Here is a 22,548-nt window from a genome sequence, read left to right as displayed (position 1 = left end):
TATTTGGCTACACCTTGGCTGAATATTTGGTTCCAGGCACCTATCACTCTCTTTAAAAAATAAAAAAAAATACTTGTCCTATGTGTCGTCTTTAAACTTTCCCCCTCACCTTAACCCTATGCCTTCTAGTACTTTCATATTTCTACCTGATTTCTGTCTCTGATTAAAACATTTTTTTAAATTTCTAACTCAATTTCTATTCCCCCCCCCTCCCCCCCTCAACCTCCAATGTTCCAGAGAAAACAATCTAAGTCTGTTCAGGTTTTCCTTGTAGTTAAAATTCACCTGGGTGCATATCTTGTGCATCTCCTTCAAAGCCTCTGCCTCCTTTCAGCAATGTAGTGACTAGAACTGGACTCAATGCTCCCAACATGACCTCATCTGTTTTATTCAACGGCGACAAGATTTCCCAACTTTTATGCTCAATGCCTTGACCAAAAAAGCAAGAGTGCTGTACTCCTTCTATACCACCTTAGCTATGTATTTACACCACAAGATCCCTCTGTTCATTAATGCTATTCAGGGGTCTGCCATTAAATGTATACTTTCTTACATTTGACTTCCCAAAGTGCAATACCTTGGACTTGACGAGATTTTATCTCCACTTGCCATTTATTTACCACTTGCCTACACTTCCATCTGGTCTATATCCTCTTGAATTATTTGACCATCTTCCTTGTTTTCCACATCTCTGCTAATTTATAGACCGAATATAGACACAAAATGCTGGAGTAACTCAGCGGGACAGGCAGCATCTCTGGAGAGAAGGAATGGGTGACGTTTCTGGTCGAGACCCTTCTTCAGACTGATCTACTCTGATTCAGACTCCACTACTCTTTATATCGGTTGTAAAATTACAAATCAGCCAACCTATATTTTCATCCAAATCAGTTATATATATATATCACATACAATAGGTTCCAACTGTTGAACGGCTCTGGTAACAGACCTCCAGTTAGAATAACACCTCTGCACCACTGCCTTCTATGTCAAAGACAATTCTGAATCCAACTGTAAATCCCGCGTGCCTTCATCCTCTGGACCTTGTCGAATGCTTAACTAATGTCCATGTAATCTATATCCTATTCCCTTCCCTCATCTATCATCTTTGTCACCTACTAAAAAAAATCCAATCTGTTTATACAACACCCTCCTCACAAAACCATGCTGACTGTCCTTCATAAATCCATGTCTTTCCAAATGTGAATAGATTCTGCCCACAAGAATCTTTTTCAATACTTTTCCAACTAATGATGCAAGGCACGCAAGCCCATAATATCCAGGTTTGTCCTTATTGCCCTTCTTAAACAAAGGAACAAAATTGTCTCTCCTACATTCCTTTGGGACCTTGCCTGTGGCTAAAGAGGATACAAAAAAATTTACACTCAAAGCCCCAAAAGTTTCTATTTGCCCCTCTGAATGATCTGGGATAGATTTCATTTGGCCCTGGGGACCAATTCATTTCAATGTTTTTCAAGTTTGAAGAGATGCATGAATCCATCCGTGGTTTGGAGGTGTATGTCATCTGGAAGGGTTGCTGGGATCCCTAGGTGGAGATGAGGGAGGAATTGTAGGGTCAGTTTTGCCGAACAGCCCTGTCCACCAAGGCCTGCTGAACTTCAGATTCAGATTCAACTTTAATTGTTATTGTCAGTGTACAGTACAGACATCTGTTGTCAACCTCCGCCATTGCCAGAATGAGGCAAACTTCTTGGTTGCTGATCTTTTTCAACCTCCTCCCAAACCCATACATCTGTTGTCAGCCTCCGCCATCGCCAGAATGAGGCAAACTGGAGGACCAGCACCTCGTCTTCCCCTTGGGTAGTTTACAATCTAGCAGTACGATCATTGAATTCTCCAATTATAAATAATATTCCCCCATATCCCCTCTCCCCAGTGCTATCCATTCTCCCTGTAGCCACCACCATTTCCTTCCACCTATACCCCACCTCCCCATTTACATTTCACTCTCCTTATCTGATTCTTTTGTGATCTCTAGCTGTTCGCAATTACTCCACCCATTGCCAATCAAACTCCCCTCCCCTGTATCCATCTATTACTTGCCAGTCATTGAACTATCCTCAACCTCTCTTCTAGTTTTATCCCCCATTACAATGTCTGAAGAAGGGTCCTGACCTGAAACGTCGCCACTCCATTCCCTTCATAGATGCTCTCTCACCAGCTTAGTTATTCCAACATTTTTAGTTTGGCTCAACATTCAAGTATCTGCAGTTCCTTGTGTCGTAACTGCTGAGTGGTTATTTGTTTCTTGTTTTGCATAAGAATTGTGTGTTGTGATTGCCTGGTTTTATTGGTTGGATTGCCAGTGTTCTGCTCTTATTTACAGAGGCTATTATATATGATTCCTTTTTAGGTGGTTACGAGTCTTTCTATCCCCCTTTTCCCCAGCTCACATCCACCAGTCTCTCTTCCATAGAAAAGGTAAGGTATCAGTTTGCACTTTTCCCAGGATTTTGTCTAATTATTGGTTGCGAGGGTTCCTAAGAGGGTTTTGTTTTCCTTCCCAGGTAACGATGAAGGAAGCTGCTTTTCTTTCCTACGTTACATAGATGTGTCGCCTTCAGAAATGTCAAATATGATGCTTCAAGGGATGCTCGCAAGGTGAGTGCAAGAGTAAAAGTGTACGAAGTTGCCAAGCTGAATGAGTACATTTGATTCTGTGTTTCTCATTTCTGGTGATAAACTACCTAAGCAGAGTGCATCAACCTGGACTCCTGTCATTCCAAACAAACTGAGGGAACAACTAGCGTCCAATGGGGAAAAAAAAAATGGTGACAGGAACATGTCTTGCATGGTGAAGATGCAGCAAAGCATTGCATACTAAACCACAGAGCCAACATGTTGTAGAGTGAGCTGAACTCTCCCATAACTAATGGTTCGGATCAAAGCTCAGCAGTTCTGCTACATCAATTTGTGAATGGCAATCGATAACTAAATAACGTAAATAAGGAGGCTGAATGAATTTTCCAATCGTCTATGATAAGAGAGCTGATGATACAACTATCTGATCAGCCAGATCGTGAATGATCTATTTCCATCTCTTATTCTCACTATCACAACAGCTACTGGATTCACTCCTGAGCACCAACTGCGGGCAAAGAAGAATGCTTGTCATTTAACTCAAACCAATATGTCTGAAGAAGGGGCGAGACCCTAAACGTCACCCATTCCTTCTCTCCAGAGATGCTGCCTGTCCCGCTGAGTAACTCCAGCTTTTTGTGTCCATTGTTGCTGCAGCAGATTCAGACAATACGTGAGATCTGGTCACCTTCATCACTGAATTTGCCTCCGATTTATGGGGATGTTTGCTGGTGATTGCGTCCGTTCCAATTCCACGGATCTCCTTGCTGCTGAGATGAATACTGGACTGAAAAGTGGCAGATAAACCTCTACTATTCAAGCAATAAGCAATTCAGTCCACTAGAAACCAGTTAGGATTATAGCTGTCACTGGGGGAAATGTGGAAATTCATTATTAAGGAGATAAGTTCATTCAGAGAATCATAGATAATCGAGTGGACAGGACATTTTGAACAAGAAATCATTGTTACACATTTTCTAGAAATCTTCCCGAATGTAACACTGGTACATAAAGAGAATAGAAATTAATTACAGATGCTGTAAGGTTGAAATAAAAATAGAAAATGGTGGAAACCAGTAGGTCAAACTGTTAATGTTACAGGTCAAATACCATTTGTCAGAATCAGAAATGAAATGCCAACAAGATGTCCCATCTATGATAGTCCCTCTTGCCTGCGCTTGGCCCATATACCTCTAAATCTTTCTTGTCTGAGTATCATCCAATTCCTCAGTTCTGTGTTCCCCATGTCTCCCAACCCTGCTTCCACCCCCCCAAGTCCTGGACAGAGCATGGGTAATGTTACTATGGTCCTCGCTTTCCACCCCAATGGCCTTTGTCTTCAACTGCACATCGTTAAGGAGAGTTTTGTGTCTAGGTGCATTGTACCCTCTGCTCCCTGGTCAGGGCACTGGGAAGCTAGAGAAGATATTGCAGGAGTTCCCTCTGAAACAAATGAATAGTAAGACATGACTGAGGTGTTGGAAGATTGGAGGGTGTCTAATGTGCTTTTATTTAGGCAGATACTCTATTTGTAAATGCCGTGAGTGGGATTAGAGTTCTGCGATTGAAGAGCATTACATGTTGACTGAACTATATGGAGTTTCATGATTTTATATTTGCCATGGCCACTGTGTGACTTTCTCTGAGGTGCACAATGACATTGAATACTTAGTTCTACCTTTATCTCTCAACAGGTGGTTAGCTCTTTTTTTGTCACAGAAAGCTTCCTACAGGCTCCACCGTATACGCAGCTGGAGCGAAGGCGAGGCAAAGAGTCAGCGCCTGGGCAGTTCTGATATGATCATGTGGGTTGATTCCTGCACATCTTTCCCCAATGTTCGCAGCAGTAGGGCTTTTCAGGTGAGAATATATTCTCTGTGATATTCATGCCTAAATAAATAACCTAGCTGAGCGACCAGTGTTTCAGGATATTGTGCTGAGCAAGGTTCCAAGCTATACATTACTCTGTGTGAGAGAGCATCAGATATTCAATTGTTTATTTGATGTGCTAGAACATTAGAGGATCGTCATTGCTTATATTTTCCTTTCCAACTATTTTAGCATGAGTTTGCTGGATTCTTTTCTTTGCTACTCTGTAAACTAAACATATATACTTTTTTATGAGCCAAAGTTGTTGAGTGGGATCCTTGCAATTTTGTGTAGTTGAAAGGTATAATGTTGTGGTGTCAGCCTATACACGGGCCACTTATGCTCGAACCCTCGTCAGGAGGTACGAGGGCGGGCACGTGACATCATGGGCTAGAGGAAGTGTCCTGGTACTTAAGGTCTACTCACCTCAAGACCTTAAGGTAGTCAACTTGTAGCTGAGCCCGAGTGAACAACCTCGCTCAGCTACAGCAACGCTGTTATTATAGTTAGCGAACCAACCTAACGTGTCACCACTGAATAAACGACTGTTTGAACCGGACTGGTGTCTCACCTTTATTCACCACGTTTGGTGCCGCTGCAATGTACTTCTCAAGTGGAAGAAATCTGCACAGTTCATTGGAGCCTTCCCAATGTGCAACTTTAGGTTCCAATAAATGTAACCAAACTGTTTGACAGAAAATTAGCGGTGGGGGGGGGGGGGGGGGGGGGGGCTACTACATATATAAACACAGCTGTAATTTCTACATGGTGAAACCAAAATGTATAAAAATGGCCTTTATTAAAATCTGACAATGTGCACTTTAACCACATGTCATTTTTTCGATTACAAATCTCAAATTGTGGAGTACAGAGGCAAATAAACAAATAATGGGTCTTTGTCCCAAACATTATGGAGGGCACTGTAGTTCATTAAATTGGCCTGCCATGACAATTTTAGGACAATCCACCTATTAGTGCTGCAAAAAAATGCATTTGGGGTACTACAGCTGCGCATTGTCTTTGGGTGCAAGGGTCAGTATTACACCCTTGATTATTTAAAGAATCCTAATCTCTCAACACCAGAGGCCTTTCTTTGACTTTACAAATGAAGCCGTGAAGACAGGAATAGTGCCAACAAAAAAGGACCGGTAAAAGCACAGTCTATTTTTGTTTCAGGACATAATGTCTTGCTGATGCTGGTTTATAAATATAACTAGGTGCTGGAGTAACTCAACGGCTCGGGCAGCATTTCTGGAGAACATGGATAGGCGTCAATTTGGGTGGGGATCCTCCTTCAGACTGATTTAGGAAGAGAGAAAGTTGGAAGCAGGGTGAAGAGAGGCCATAAGCTGTTCCACTTGTGAGGCCCTGTCCGCGTTGGTTTTCAGCGCTGGCGGCGAGACAGCCATGGCCGCCAAATCTCCCACAATTCAAAGCGAGGGAGAAAGTGCCCAGCGCCGACCAGTTGCCGTTGCAGTGTGCATGCGCAGGGTGGCTGATGTGCTGGCCGTGGTTGTGTGCGTGTGCAGGGGGGAAGGACGTGCAGGCCGCAGCAATGCGCATGTGCAAGGCGGCCTGCTATGCCGACGGATGAGGAGCGAGCGGAGCCCGGCGGCCCGGCCACAATAGCGGGGGGAGATGGAGAGAGAGAGAGAGAGGGGGGCCCACCCAGAGTTGAACTGTAGGTGTCCTGCCCCCCTAGACCTCGAGGCCCTAAGCCTAAGCTTGTCTAGCTTATAGGTAAATCTGGCCCTGATTGGAAGAGAGTTGGAGTGGGACAAAGTCTGGCAAGTGATGGGTGGATACGGATGAGGGGGGGGGGGTTGATCCCAGCAGTCATTCCAGGTGAGGCAGGTTCACATGCAGCCCCTAATCTTGTTCGGTGCTCCCAATGTGGTCTCCTTTACGCCGGCGAGGCCAAGTATAGAATAGGCAACTGTATCACCGGACACGTGAGTTTGGTCTGTCAAGGCGTGCTGGATCTCCTGGTTGCGAACCATTTTAACTCATCCCACATTGACCTTTCTGTTCTGAGCCTCCTCCATTGCCAGAGTCGGGCTGCACACAAACGGAGGAACAGCATCTTGTATTCCATTTGGGTAGCTTACAATCCAATAGTGTGAACATTGAAAACCGAAACCTCGCTTATCCAAGTTATTCGGAGATGCTGCCTGGCCCGCTCAATTACCCCGGCACGATGTTTATTTTAATTTGATTTTGTTTCAGTGACAAAATGCAGACATCCCATTGTACATTGTGTTAACTATGATCATTAGTGTCTGAAGAAGAGTGTCTATGCACATCCTCCACAGAGGTTGCCTGTCCTGCTGAGTTACTTCACCACTTTGTTTTTTATTGGTCTGATTAGTGTTTCTTTTGGGTGACGCTGATTTCCATGAGTGGTCTGTTCTCTCCCATAGGACCTTTGTTTTACTGGCTACTGCAAACCATTTATCAGCCATAATCAGCACCGTGTCTATCGACGAAAGTCTGCTACCTCAATCATCCGCCGCGGTCAGCCCACAGAATTCCCAGCCTTTCTTTACAGCAGCATTCCCAGGGTGAGTAACTATATCCATTTATCCTAACCTTTTATTCGCTGGTAGAGCCACAGAGAGCAAGTTCAGTTTGTAGCCTCATTTATTTCAGGAACTCTAGTCATGGGATTGGACTTCTGTACATTTGGACAGAACTGGGAAGGGGACTGCATTTGGGAAGGATGTTTCCACTAGGTCGGGAAAGGGGAAACATTGGAGGTAAACATTCCTCAACACTGCACCTTCTCAAAGCTCCACCTTTCATGGGTTTTCTGCCAATCTCACCTTGCCTCCCTATCTCCAATCCTTGCTCTTGCCAGCTCTTACTCTCCTCTACCTCACCCTGCCCTTCCACAAGCCATCAACTAATTTTTGACAAAGACTATACGGAGGTTAATAAATAAGAGCTTCACCTTTCAAAGGAGTGTCTGAATCTCACCCCTGGCTTGAAATGGAAAGTATAGAATCATCGCTGAACAATAAGATTCCTTGTACGAGTAAGTGTGATCACCATTAAGTGCAAATTGCACTTTCACTCGTTGATGTAACAAATGCTTTTTAAAAATATGCAGAAATATTTATTTCTCTGATATGGGCCCGAGTGAATGTGTGCAATAAGATGAGTTATTGATTGGTTTACTATGGCTGTATTTTCAGGGCTTTAGGTTTGGTTTAGTTTAGAGATGCGACGTGGAACAGGCTCCTCAGCCCACCTAGTCTGCGCCGACCAAAGGTTACTCGTACGCTAGTTCTATCCTACACACTAGGGACAATTTACAGAAGCCAATTAACCTACAAACCCGCAAGGAAGATTCACTTGCAAAGTGATGCTCAGGAGACCTAGTTTCCTGAGCTTGGTACTGAGATTACAATTCCATTGGGTGCTCTGAGGGCCCGTGAAGACACATCACTGTTCTCTCTATTGAAGTGTGCGCAGAACGCATTGAGCTGGTACAGCTCCTCCAGTGCTAGACGAACGTCTGGGTGTGGTGAGATGTAGACCGCTGTCATGATGATGGAGGTGTATTCCCTCGGGGATGGCATTTCACTGTCAGTTGTTCCCAGTGCAGAGAGCAGGAGTTGGACAGGACTCAATAAAATCTTCGCTTTTCCCCATTATGCAACCTTCGTATCCCAAAAATGTTCTTGTTCTCCTTAATCTGCCCTGTTTGTTAAATCCTCAGAAAACTAATACATTTGTCGGACATTATTTCCCTATAGCAAAACAGTTACCAAATTAATCAGGAAATGTGGTATCAGTGTGGATTCTACCATGGCCAGATTAGAACTCGAGGCCCTTTCATGATGCAGTTCTTCGTAAGAAAACATCAATGTCACATAGAACCTTTAGCAAAATACTGGTGCAGAAATTGGCAGAGCTGTGCGAGATTGGCTTTTAGGATAGATATTAGGTACAAGGCAAGCCTTGCCCTGTAAGGATCCAAGGTGAAAACACCACTGAAAGTTGTTATGCAACTTGGATGTGTGGCTCATGCTCCTGTTCATGCTCCTGCTTCTCAACACTAAATATCACCACTATTTTTGTTGTTTCCTTTTGAATATTTTTCTCCATTTACCATCTCTAAATTTATTTCCTCCTGACCCTTCTCCATTTTAACACCCCTGCATCCTCGTATCTCCTTCTTTCTGTAGCAATCCATTTGCATTCAATGAGACACTCATTTTTTTTTCTCCAATTATAGTGAGAAATTCTCAAATTCTCTTTTCCCATTTCAGTCTTTGCCCATCCTTTTTCGTAGTTTACATGGTCTCTTTTTGAAAGCTTTATCTGTATTTTGCATACCTGGATTTTTTTGTGTTGTAGAAACATAGAAAATAGGTGCAGGAGGAGGCCATTCGGCCCTTCGAACCAGCACCGCCATTCATTGCGATCATGGCTGATCGTCCCCAATCAATAACCCGTGCCTGCTTTCTCCCCATATCCCTTGATTCCACTAGCCCCTATAGCTCTATCTAACTCTCTCGTAAATTCGTCCAGTGATTTGGCCTCCACTGCCCTCTGTGGCAGGGAATTCCACAAATTCACACCTCTGGGTGAAAAAGCTTTTTCTCACCTCCGTCTTACATGGCCTCCTCTTTATTCTAAGACTGTGGCCCCTGGACTTGCCCACCATTGGGAACATTTTTCCTGCATCTAGCTTGTACAGTCCTTTTATAAATTTTATATGTTTCTATAAAATATCCCCTCATCCTTCTAAACTCCAGTGAATACAAGCCTAGTCTTTTCAATCTTTCCTCATATGACAGTCCCGCCATCCCGCAGAGGGAGAACAAAGAGGGAAGAGACAGAGACTTTAAGATTTTGCCTTCTACCACAGTGAGGAGGTGTTTGGTGAACTCATTGTGGTGGATGTTAAATTTGTGTTGATTGTGTGTTTTTGTCATTTTTTATTATATGTATGACTGCAGGGAAACAAAATTTTGTTCAGTCCGGAAGGTCTGAATGACAATAAAGGAATTTAATCTAATCTAATCCCAGGGATGAATCTCGTGAACCTCGGCTGCACTGCCTCAATCACATGGATGTCCTTCCTCAAATTAGGAGACCAAAACTGTACACAATACTCCAGATGTGGTCTTACCAGAGCCCTATACAACTGCAGAAGAACCTGTTTACCCTTGTTGTCTATTTTGTCTTTAAAGTAAAAATAACAAATCTGATATTTATCAATTTTCTACCTTTTATGTTCTTTCTACTTGGGAAGCATGATAACAGGTTAATATTTAAATCTCTCCCATTGTTTCTCATATTGTCCATTTTTTTCCAACTATTTAATCGGGACTGGATCCTCCTAACCGCCTGCAGTTCACTCAATTGCAAATGTTTATATAGATAATTGCAACAATTGTCTTGCGAGCCCAGTAAATTAGATGAATCTATTTTGGTTTTGTTCACTGAAGGAGTAATGTTGATGCTGTGAAAATGTGAAGTTCCATAGGATCTTGCTTTGGTTCCCTGCCTGTCTTGAATCACTGCGGATTTTGGGATCCCGGGCTCAGTTTTGGATTGTGGCATAAAGAAAGATGACTGCTAGATGTATAAGCAGTCAATACCCCTGTAGAAAGAGAAAAAGTTTACATTTTAGTTCTGAGACGCCATCAAAACGGAGCCAGAGAAACAACAAGATTATGCAGCACGAAAGGTGGTATGCGAATGGAACACAAGGAATCTGATAGAACATCTGATAGGATGCTACAAGTAGACCAATTTGTTTCTCTCTCTTTTCACGTTAACTCTTTCCATGGATGCTACATGACCTGAGATTTTCCAGCATTTGGAGCTTGTACAAGCTCAGACATTGTACTCTTCATTCAAAAGAATCAAAGATTGAAGCAGAAACATAATTGCGTTTTAAACCGGGTCTTTGAAAAGAGTTGCTATTAGTTGTAGCCGGTGAAGAGTGAAGCACGTTGCTAATTTGAATTTACACGTTGAGAATCAAGTACTATTTAGTCTCATGAATTTCAAACTTTTTATTTGTGTCGACGATCCTGCTGAAACTGACATACCATAAGGACTACCCTTTTACTAAGCTTTTTAATTAGTTTAAACAAGAAGTTGTTTCCTCGGAAGTCAACAACTCTGATACTAAGTGAATAAAAACCTGTTGATCTCATGAAACCTTCAAGTGCAGTCTTCAGTTTGAGAACTTGCATTTGAATCACAGGAAGGAATCAAGTTCTAACAATGTTATGTTTACGATTAGTTTCAACCTGTTTGTAGATGACATGAAATGATGAAGGTGGTGTATCAAAAATGACAGCAGAATCAGATGGGCAAATGGGATGTGGAATGCACTATATGGAATGTTGCTATTTTGGGAAGTCAAACCAGGGCAAGACCTTCATGTGAATGGCAGAGCCCTGGGGAGTCTTACAGAGCAGGTACATAGTTCCTTGGAAGTGGCATCACAGGTGGACGGAGTGGTCAAGAATGCTTTGGATACATTGGGCTTCAGTCAGGTTATTGAGTATAGAATGCAGATACGAGGAACTACAGATGTTGGTTTACTCAATCTAAAGAAAGACAACCCGATACGTCACTAGTCCACATCCTCCAGAGATGCTACCTGACCCACTGAATTACTCCAGCACTTTGTGCCTTTTTTTTTAGTAGAGAAGCTGGGGTGTTATGCTATAGTTATACATGGTTTGGTGAGGCTGCATTTGGAGTATTGTGTTCAATTTTGGTCACCCTGCTATAGGAAGGATGTTGTTCAGATGGAAAAGCACAGAGAAGATTTAAGAGCATGTTATCAGAACTTGGAAGGCCTGAGCTATAGGGAGAAATTGGGCAAGCAAGGACTTTATTCCTTGGGGTGCTGGAGGCTAAGATGTGATCATATAGAGATGTATAAGATTATGAGGGGAATGAGAGTTTTTGTACCCAGAGTAGGGGAATCTAGAACTTGAGGGCGTGGGTTTAAGGTGAAAGGAGGAGGACTTAATAGAAACCTGAGGGGCAATTTTGATGGTGGGTTTATAGAACTGGCTGGCAGGGGAGGTAGTACAAGCAGGTACTATAACACCATTTTAAATATATTTGGACAGGTTAAGAAGGGTTTAGAGGGAGAAACCTGGGCAGGTGGGATTAATGTAGATGCAATAACTTGGATTCATGTGGAATGAGGTGGTCACTGTGTGTTTGATGCCAAATATAAAGAACCTGGTCCTGACTCCAGACCGTAAATGTCTGCTGCAGTAAAATGGAATGTGCAATGCGATAGTTTTCTTCTGCTAACTCGAATCCCCTGCCTTGTGTATTTCAGGTGACTGCTATCCCACGCGATATCTACTGCTGTGATAGAAGTGCAGAGTATGAGCGTCGATTGATGAGGGAAGGGGGTCAACTCACAGCCAAGCAGTGCCTCCTACACGGAACCCCACAACTAGCACTTAACTGGAGACATCGACAAGCCTCCTTCTTCATTGAAGAACCTGGGGGTTTGCTCGCTGTTCAGTCGCGACATGGTTGGTCTTTTATTAGGATCCCTGGTGAGTTAATTGGATTTTTATGATCCGGATGTCTTCACTCTTATGTTAATTCTTCAAATACAGCGGTTTGGGTTCTGGATGTAATCCAAGCCAAAAGATGTAAATGCTTTGAAGTAAAGATGGATTCTCTATATTGAATTCCAATCAGCAGTATGTTGGTTTATTTTCCCTCGACACTGGCTGAAGTTCAAAAACTAGGTACCATTCTATGGGAGCGTGATCACTTCATGTACTCTAGCACAGGATATGTCACGTGGAAATCAAGTAAGTTCTTCTCAGAGTTTGATAAACATGTTGATCAAGGAAGATTTAGACAATGCAATTCAATCCATAAAATGACAGACTACACTAACGTCCTGTTAAGCTCTAGCGACGGTTTTCCGGCAACTGATGGTCCAGCACCTCCGTTAGTCTGGAGAAAATTATGAGAGCACACTTGAAATCCACACTGGAAGTCCTCCCGAAAATATGGCACAGAGGCCGGGTGAGGCGGCCGAGTCCAACCTCATCAGGACTTCTGCGCCAATCGGCAGGTCCAATTTCCCCCCTTGCAGCCGGGGCTCTGGACTCCAGCCCGGCCGGAGTTGGCAGATCCATTCCCATCACCAACACCCGCATCCAACTGTTGAATAAACTCAATGCTACATATGTGATGTCTTCAATATTCTAGAATGTAGTACAGGTATATCTGCTTTCTGCAATGTAGTATATCCTGCATTTTACCTACATTGTCAGAAAACTATTGTCTGATGTACAGCAGATTAATCAGATGCGTTTACCTGCTAGATAAATTAAGTAAATAAAAGGATGAGAGGGCAGTTGTCAAAATATTATTTCCCTTGATGAGGCTCCAAAACTCAGTGCCCCAAAGTGGTGGAGACGGACATCGTCACATCTAAAAGATGCATGGGTGAGCATTTGGTTTGAATGGCCAATAGATTTGTGTGATTTAATAAAGTGAGGTGTCGATGTGCAGTGCAATCATTTTCAGGTCTGCCGTTGAAATTTCGATAGGTTGATGAGAGCAGTGCTGTTGGATAAACTACAGATTTGATAGCAGCACCCTATCCTGCATATAGATAGCCATCTTTCTGGGATCAAGCAGACTTAACCCAGTGCTGCATTTGCATTTTGTAAAAAAAACATCAATGCTGGAAATCTACACTATAAATACAAAATACTTGGATCAGGTAGCATCTATGGGGAAAGGCAAAAGTTAATATTTCTCCACACTGGCCTGGCCCCAATTCAGAATTATAACTCGCAGGCCTGTTCAGTATTTATCGTTACTATTTTAAAGCTAACAGAGCAATGGTTGCTGGTCCCAAAAGATAGGCATCAGCACTACAGCACTACAGCCATTCCAATTTCGTAAGAGTAAATCAAGCTTGGTCCTCATGTAGAGCCTTCTACATGTTGCGTGAGGACATTTTTGTGAACACGTTTGACAAATTCCACTCCGCCTAAGCCTTTTGTACGAGTCTATATTGATAAAATCCCCAATTATGAATGTATTAGTCTTGCAGCTGCCAGTAATCTCCTGGCATATTTGCTCTTCTAATTCCCCTAGGCAAGTTTGGTGCCTACAGTACATTCCCAACAAGATGATCATCCCTCAATCAAGAGTCAAGTCAAGAGAGTTTTATTGTCATGTGTCCCAGATAGGACTATAAAATTCTTGCTTGCTGCAGCACAACAGAATATGTAAAAATAATACGGAACAAGAGATAAAAGTTCAGTGTGTCTATATACCATAGACCATTGATATCAGGGCTCGAAATTAACGGTTGCCAATGGCGACCTAAGGTCCCGCCGGGCAACCTAACAGCCGTGCCAGTTTGCCTGGCCTGGCAAGCACCCGGGACACCTATCATTCAACTCTGAGCGGGCCCCCCTCTCTATCTCCGTCTCCGCCCGTTATCCGTGTCCGGGCCGCCGGTTCTCTGCTCCCCGCCCGCTCCTCGTCTGCCGGCATGGCCAGCCGCCTTGCACTTGCGCACTGCCACGGCCTGCACATCCTCCCCCTGCACGTATGCGCACAACCACGACCAGCGCATCATCGGCCGTGGTTACAACTTTCTTACATCTTACATGTGGTCACAACTTTCTGCATTTTTTTCCGCTCCTGGATGTTCAAGTTGCCGAACCAAGCCACCATGCAACCGGTCAGCATCCTCTCTACTGTGCACCTGTAGAAGTTCGAGAGAGTCCTCCATGACAAACCGACTCTCCGTAGTCTTCTCAGGAAGTAGAGGCGCTGATGAGCTTTCTTGATAATTGCATTTGTGTTCTCGGACCAGGAGAGATCTTCAGAGATGTGCACGCCCAGGAATTTGAAGCTCTTGACCCTTTCCACCATCGTCCCTTTCAAAGTCCACAATCAGTTCGTTAGTTTTGCTGGTGTTGAGTGCCAGGTTATTGTGCTGGCACCATTTGGTTAATCAGTCGATCTCACTTCTATACTCTGACTCATCACAATTAGTGATTCGTCCCACAACAGTGGTGTCGTCAGCAAACTTGATGATGGTGTTTGTACTATGTCCAGGTACACAGCCATGAGTATAAAGCAGTTGTGACCTGTTGTGGCGGTAAGCGAACTGCAGTGGGTTGAGGTTCTTGTCAAGGTAAGAGTTGATATGCGCCATAATCAACCTTTCAAAGGACTTCATCACCACAGACATTAGTGCCACTGGTCGATAGTCATTGAGGCACGTCACCTTGCTCTTCTTGGGCACCAATATTATTGATGCCCTTTTAAAGCAGGTGGGGACCTCAGACCTCAGAAGTGAGAGGTTGAAAATGTCGGTAAAAATTCCAGCCAGTTGGTCCGCACAGGTTTTTAGAACACGACCGGGTATACCATCAGGTCCAGGTGCTTTCCGAGGTTTCTCCCCTATTCTGATCTTCTGACGTCGTCTCTGTGACTGAAATACCATCATGGCGAATGGGGGCTCGGGAAGGCACATCAGTGTTCTCCCTATCAAAGCGAACATAGAACGCATTGAGCTCGTCAGGGAGTGATGTTTCGCTGACATTTGAGCTGCCTCCTGATTTTGCCTTGTCGGAGGCGATTAAATTCAAGCCCCGCCACCGTTGCCGAACATCCATCTCATCCTCCAGCTTGGAGCAGAAGTCCCTTTGGGCCTTTTTGATGGCCTTACCAAGGTCGTAGCTGGACTTTTTTTAAAATAAATATTTATTTTATTAGGAGCAATTGTACAAGGAGACCTCTGCATCTCCAGACCTGAATGCCTGGTGTCTGGTCTTCAGAAGAATGCGGATCTCATGGTTCATCCAAGGCTTTGTGATAGATGCAGATCCTAATCTCGTCTCTATCCTAATGCATATCCCACGTCAGCCTCACAAGCCACTTACTTTCCACCATTACACTGATACCCCAAAGTCGCATCACAACAGCACATTTAGAGCTGGAGGGGCTCTGGGCCATTCAGTATCTGTGGAGGGAAATGGACAGATGATATTTTGCGTCTGGTCACTTAATCTGGAAACATGTATTATTGATGTACTATTCTTGAGGCATTGTAGATAGTTTAGCTATTGCATTGCTTAATTCTTACCATTGGGTGGTGTTCTAGCATGACAAACAGTTCCTTTATGGAGAGTTGCAAAGTTTTATACGTCACCAGCTCCCAACAATCAGGCCCTGTCCCTAGACAGTTGCTTACTTTTCTTGTTTATTGTATGGTTTTACAAGTACTTCATGGGACTAATTCTTCCTGCAGTACATTCCTAACTATTTAGCTTACACAGTAACACAACAGATGTTTAAACAACTTTGTGTTACAAGTTCCTGTTGCAGAAGTTAATACTTCATATGTTGTAAGACAACAAGACTGTCAGAAATAGTTTTAAGTACAGGTCAGTCATAGTAATATGGACTAGTTGATGTAGATTAACCACTATGCCAATGGCATTCCATGGTGATAGATACAGATCTTTAGCTCCTGCACATTGCTAGTCAGCCCCATGACAAGCTCATCCATAATTCCCTCCATGGAGGTGGTGGTGAGCTGCTTTCGTACTTCTGGTGAACTACTGTCCGGTAGGCAGTACCAAGATTCGGACTTGCTGGTGAAAGAACAGTGATGTATTTCCAAGTTAGGATTATCAGCAACTTGGAGGGAACCTGATGATGGTAGCGTTCCGGTGCTCCTATTTCTTACATGATGGTACAGGCTGCAGTTTGGGAGGTGCTGATGGAAGTGACCAATTCCAGTGAATTTTACTCGATGATATGTAGTGTGGAGGGGGAATTAATTTGAGTGTAATGGGTGGGGTACTAATCAAATGAGCTGCAGTATTTTGCTATTGTCAGCCCACATGACTGCTGATGAAGCTGCAATTGTCCAGGCAGGTGGAGAGAATTGTATGGCGCTCCTGACTTTTACTTTATGTGGAAAGGCCTTGGATTGTCAAGAGTTGACACAGATGCCAAAGGGTACCGAGCCTGTAGCAGCCATAGTATACATAGTAAATGAAGGAATATCTGGAGCCCCAGCTTTATTCCCCATTACCCTGCAACTTTCTTCCTCTTCTGGTCTGTCTAATTCCCTTTTGCAAATTCTGGCCCTGCCTCCTAATATTGTTCCATGCAACAAATTTCTGGAGATGTTCTGGGATCAACTACGAGCTTGGTTTCTTTGATAAAATGGGAGCAGTGTTTGACTGCACAACAATGTAGCTCTCTGACTGAATGGTTGACCTATATTATAAAACTATAAGGAACTATAACCAAAAGCCACATTACAAAATTATAAGGCTGCCCATTGTTAATAAATTGGGCTAAATGAATATGTAAAAAAAAAAATTACAATCGTAAATAATCTGCGTAACTAATTTTGGTGGTCCTTTGCTCTCTTTTGAGGCATGACAACAATTTTTAAAAGATGTTTTACATGGAAGATAAATTTCTTTTCTCTCAATACTGGGACTTCCAATGAGCAAAAGGTAAACGTGACATCAAGCGAGTGCAATGAAACATAATGTGAAAGCTGAGTTATCATTAATAACTTGTACATCATATGAAAGGGTATGAGTGCACAACTAGTAACAATGTTGTGGGTCATTTTTTACACACTGAGCTATCACGGCACACATTCTGTTTATTCCAAAGCGTGTGCGTCACTCATTCAATGTTGCCTTCCAAGAGCCCATTCAAAATGTAGTTGAATCTTGAAATCATGAAATCATGAAATCGTGAATTATATGTTTGATATATATCTATCATTTATATATATCATGAAAATTGAATCTGAAAATGGTCGACTTTTTGTGGCTGAATCACAGCTAGAAGTGTCCAGTACCAACTCCTGTAAATTCTTGTGACCTCCCAAAATAATTAAAAGCAAAATACAAGTGCTGGAAATCTGAAAAACAGCATCCTTCAAGAAATTCAAAATGTTATACAACTGGTGACTTGGTTTCTGAAGGTGGTTAGTTTGTAATGTGGGAAGCACAACTGCCAATTCAAAGCCCCACAAGCAGCAATGTAATTTCATAATTAATTTTATTAGTGCTTTACACCAAGTTACGATCTGAATTCCTCCCACAAACAAAACGATTAAGACACACCTTGTGCATCTGACTGCTGTACTTCCCCGCAACTGTGACTACATGGTAGTTCATTTGTTGCAAAGAGTTTTGGCCTGGCTCTGTTTCTGGATCAGGTCGTTCTTTCATGTGAACTTCTATCCTTGGTATACTGTTGCATGTGATGATTGCACATTCTTCCTATGATTCTATGGGGTTCCTCCAAGGAAAGGGTTTGCGGGAAATGGACCAAGTATCGGCAAATGGGAGTAACTTGTATGGGGCATCTTGGTTGGCGTGGGCGAGTTGGGCCGATGCGACAGTTTCTGTGTTGTATGACTCTCTGAACCGGTTTCCTCCCACGTCCCAAAAATTTGTTGTCTGGAAAGCTAACTGGCATGTCAGTCTGGGTGCAGTCTGTGGTGGTCTGACACTGAATGTGGACCATGGTGAATTTGAAGCACTGTTATTTGAAGCACTTGGCCTGATGTAATCACCATAGTTAAATTTGTGGCGAAGCCTGCACTGTTTTCTTTTAATTAAGCTCTTTCATTGAAATAACACATACATTAAAATGCAACTTGGAAACGTGTTTCCTGAAGGAGGTTGGGGCCTGGTTGCAATGTCATAGCGTGCCATTGAATGCAACTACAGCTGTGACAGGTTTTGACCTTTTTACTCTTCTAGGTGTCAGCAGTTTCCATCATCATGAATGGGAAGAGTCTGAGTAATTACAGCTTAATTTGCAGATAGGGTTAAATGGCAGAAAGTAATCTGTTTACGTGGCACGTTGCACTGCTTCTGCCCTCTGAGGACCAGCAGTCGACAATAAATACTTCCTGCTCAGCTTCCCCTCATAGTGTCTCTCGGACCCCACGGTCAGTGTTGCTCTTGAGTTCATTTGCTTCCCACACTGATTTCCACATGCTCAGGAACAACTAACCTGAGAGTTTGATAATTCTGAAGCAGCATAAAAGCAAGTGATTATTTGGCCGAAACCCTTCTTCAGACTGCTATAATTCACAAAGCTGGCTCGGTTGGCTCTTACCCAAATCCATTTCTCTGGCTGAGGTTAAACCCTCACAGAACCATTGACTTTGATGATGTTGTACTCAAGGTGGCAGCTATTAATATTGGGGAATGGAACAAGCCCTATTTCAAACAAATGTTCCTAGAGCAGCTGCAACATAACCTGGATACAAAATATAGTTCCTGTTGCATTGCCTCAGATCCTAAAATGTAAGGTACTAAATCAAAACATGTGGGCATTACTATAATGGCAAGGACTGTGGACGTTCAAGGCAGCTTCTCAGCAGGACAATGGTAACACCTGTGTCTCATGACCAAAGTGACACCCTCCATCATTTTGCAAAGTGACTTTTTGGTTTTCCACACCAGTTTTGTTAATGTGTGAGTAACGTGGGTAATTTAGATGAATTGGAGGAGTCTGGCATTCTTTGCAAACTTGCTTGAGAATGTTCAATCTTGATTTATAGTTTGAGGAATGTTCTCAATTTTTATCATGTAAACAAGAGTACAACAAACTTGGAAACCTGTGGTCCTGTGTATCATACACTATAAACTTTAGGGATGGATTCACCACAGGTTTGTGCAACAATCATGCCTGGGCAAATCAGAGGACCTCTGGTCTGTGGATGTTTATGTGAAATTAACAACTAATTAAGCCAATTAGGCTAATTAAACAAAATATACTACTTTGTATTTTATTTGGTGCAGGGATATGACCGCCATCAAATGATTAATCTTTAAATTACTGGTGTTGCTCTTCTGTTCATCTTATGTGTTACACACTCAAGACTAATCTAACTTTACAACCATTTTCTCTATCTGTAATGTATATGTAACTTATCCAGCTTGCTCCAAAAGGTACAAGACTGCAGCTCTCTGCAAAATGCTGTTCCCCTTTCGGGCCAGAGGGAGATTGAGCTTCTTTCAGCACAAAGTATTCTTCTGAGCACAAAGAACATTTACAGTGAAAACAGATTTGCTTTACTAACAAGTACTTCTATTTTCATGTTACTATTCCATAGTAGAGAATCAGCTCTGTTTTGCTAGATGCTTTACTCTAGTCTCCTGCCAGCAAACAAACCAGGAAGCTCGCCTTTTAAATTTCCTCCTGTTTTGGAAATGAGTTATGGAGTGGTGCACATCTGGGCCAAACCATCTCCTATTTCCCTTCCCAGCTCCCATCTAAATATAAAATGCAAACAGGAAGAATGGAACAGTTAGGTTCACACACGGCAGTGACCTTTCTCTGATGCGTTTGATTAGATATTTTAACAGTTCAAATCCTCTTGCTTTCCTCAATGAAATATCCCATTGTGGTGTTTAATAGTTCGGCTGTAGCACCTGTACAGTGAAGGTAATCACCCCATGCAGATAGCAAATAAGGACAAATTAATAAAGCATGCCTCTCACAAGCATCCCAAATTGCTTCACAAAAGTATTGCTTCTGAAAGGTTGAAGTATTGTCAGATGTACCGACAACGGAACAATGACATTCTTTCATGCAGCAGCATAACAGGCCTGCAAACACAATACACACAGATAATGTAGTAAACACAAATTCAGTAACTGAACAACCCCAATTCTAATGCGCAAGATGCAGGGTGTCCCTAGCACAACCAAAGACAGTCAGTCCACAGTTCTTGGTTGGTACGGACGAATTGGACCAAAGGGTCTGTTTCTGTGCTTTAAGGGCCTGTCCCACCAGCATGCGATTGCTTGCGTCTAGCGCGACCAAACGTGGTGGCTTGAGGTGTACGGCCCTGCGGGGCTGGTCCCACTTCCAACCGCGGAGCCGTCTGGAGTTGTGCGGGGCTGGTCCCGACATCATACTCACCAATCAGCTGGGCAGGAGGCTGGCCGACTGAATTTGGGCGTCGGGCGGTTACGTTGTCACGCAACGGCACGCCGGGCGGTGACGTTATCGCGCAACGCCTCGCGCTAGGTGTACGCCATCAAGAAGCTGCGTATGGCGTAGAGACGCTGCGTACGCCCGTCGAGGCGGTGCGTACGGCCTCAATGCGGCTGCGGGCCAACAGGCCGTTGCCGCACGGAATATTTGGACAGTATCAAGTTTTTGGAGCCCCGCGTGATGTCGGGACCAGCCTCGCACAACTCCATACAGCTCCGGCGATTGAAGTGGGACCGGCCCCGCGAGGCCATACGGCTCAAGCGACCACGTTATGTCGCGCTCGCCGCATGCAGTCGCATGCTGGTGGGACAGGCTCTTTATGACTCTAATTATTACAATTCTGTAATTATCACATAAGCAAATATGCCTGTCATTGTCCACAAAGTGAAATCCCACAAAGAGTAAATGAGATATGCCCAGCTTTCTATGGTAATATATCCAGATAAGCGATGTGGTTTGTGATTTATTTATTTGAGATGTGGGCCACACTGCCAAAGCAAGTATTTATTGCGCACTTATTTAGCGAAGACGGTCAGCTGTCTTGGAATGTGCTGTATTATTGTGTAGGATAGAACTGCAGATGGTGGTTTAAATCGAAGGCAGACACAAAATGCTGCAGTAACTCAGGCAGCATCTCTGGAGAGTAGGAATGGGTGACGTTTCGGGTCCAGACCCTTCTTCATACTGATGGTTGAGACTTCTTCAGACTGATCTGTATTGTGCTGTATTATTAGTTGGATTGTTTGGGGATTTTAACGGTGTAAATGTGAAAGAATGGCTTTGCATTCCCAAATAATCTTGATGGTAAATGTGGGGATAAAGTGCCTATGGTCCAGCTGCATTTGCCCTATCGTGTACCAATCAAGTGTCCTAGATGCTATGAAACTTCTGGAGTGTTTGAGCTACATTCGTTGAGGCTAGTGAGGTGAAAATCATCATGTTACTGAATTGTGCCTTGATGGTAGGCTGTAGAAAGTCACTGCAGAATATTCAATGTCTTCCTTTCCTGCACCTTCTTTTTAAGCAGTTGGTCCAGAGAGTCTCTTGATCAATGGTAACTCCCCAAAGTCCTGATTGTGGAAGGATTTATTGATCCCTCTAATCCAGTGACCAGACGTGGCCTCATTTACAGCAATGAGACCTAGCATCGACTTCGCAACCAAGGTCCACTGGATCTCACAGTATCTAAAATAAAGTAGTCGGGTGGCTTCATGCCCCACCCTAACCCCATTCCTGAATCTGATTATACTTCATTTTATGTTTGGACTGGAAGCAAAATCTGGAACTAATTAACCATACAGATTAAGAGATGGGGTAACTGTGAACTAGAAGAGAATACCAGAAACTCAAGATCTTGTGAAGTCTTATGATGAATAATGCAAGTCAACTGAAAGAGGTTCCAGTTCGCTCATGGGGATGGAAGTATATTTCAAAAACATCAGGTGGCCCGATGTTCAGGCCATCACGTCGGGCTGGTGGAACGCCGACGCCGATCCCCCCCCAGCCCGGCGTGAGGGCCTGAACATTGGGCCTCCCGGGGCGGCGACTGCGGGTGCTCGGAAGGCCCCGACCACGGATGAACACGGAGGGGAGGCTGGCTGGACTATGGTGCCTTCCTCACCTTGGTGCCAATGTGTTGTGTCGTGTCGTGGACTTTCTGTGTTTGTGCTTTTTTTTTTAATTCTATTCTTGTCGTGTTGAGTCTCATTGTCTTTACTCGTTCTCACCTAGCACACAGCTAACAATGGCCTGTTTATCATCATTACTTTCTTGCATATCTTTCATTCATTTATTCTAAATCTCTACATCACCATCTATATCTCTCATTTCCCTTTTATTTTTTTAATATGTTTTAATATTTATTATTTATTTATTTTTTATGATACTGACTGTAAAGGGAAATTCATTTCGTTGTCTCTAATTGAGACAATGACAATAAATTTGAATACAATACCATTCATTTATTCTAAATCTCTACATCACCATCTATATCTCTCATTTCCCTTTTATTTTTTTAATATGTTTTAATATTTTTTA

The 22,548-nt window shown here is 43.2% G+C and overlaps 1 protein-coding gene across 4 annotated transcripts in view; it reads left to right on the top strand.

Annotated features, from left to right (window-relative positions):
- ino80 (INO80 complex ATPase subunit) overlaps window positions 1-22,548 on the top strand; it is a 170,710-nt gene that overhangs the window by 99,305 nt on the left and 48,857 nt on the right. For all 4 annotated transcript variants that reach the window (XM_055641071.1, XM_055641070.1, XM_055641069.1 and 1 more), the window contains exons 22-26: window positions 2,375-2,442; window positions 2,529-2,622; window positions 4,296-4,461; window positions 6,891-7,031; window positions 11,798-12,023. In XM_055641071.1, the coding sequence (XP_055497046.1) occupies window positions 2,375-2,442; window positions 2,529-2,622; window positions 4,296-4,461; window positions 6,891-7,031; window positions 11,798-12,023 (695 nt within the window). The remainder of the gene's footprint in view (window positions 1-2,374; window positions 2,443-2,528; window positions 2,623-4,295; window positions 4,462-6,890; window positions 7,032-11,797; window positions 12,024-22,548) is intronic.

This window comes from Leucoraja erinacea, chromosome 9 (genome assembly GCF_028641065.1).
Source record: "Leucoraja erinacea ecotype New England chromosome 9, Leri_hhj_1, whole genome shotgun sequence".
In the NCBI taxonomy this organism is placed as follows: Eukaryota; Metazoa; Chordata; class Chondrichthyes; order Rajiformes; family Rajidae; genus Leucoraja; species Leucoraja erinaceus.
Note: the sequence above shows the minus strand (reverse complement) of the source record. Positions and strands in the feature narration are given on the sequence as shown.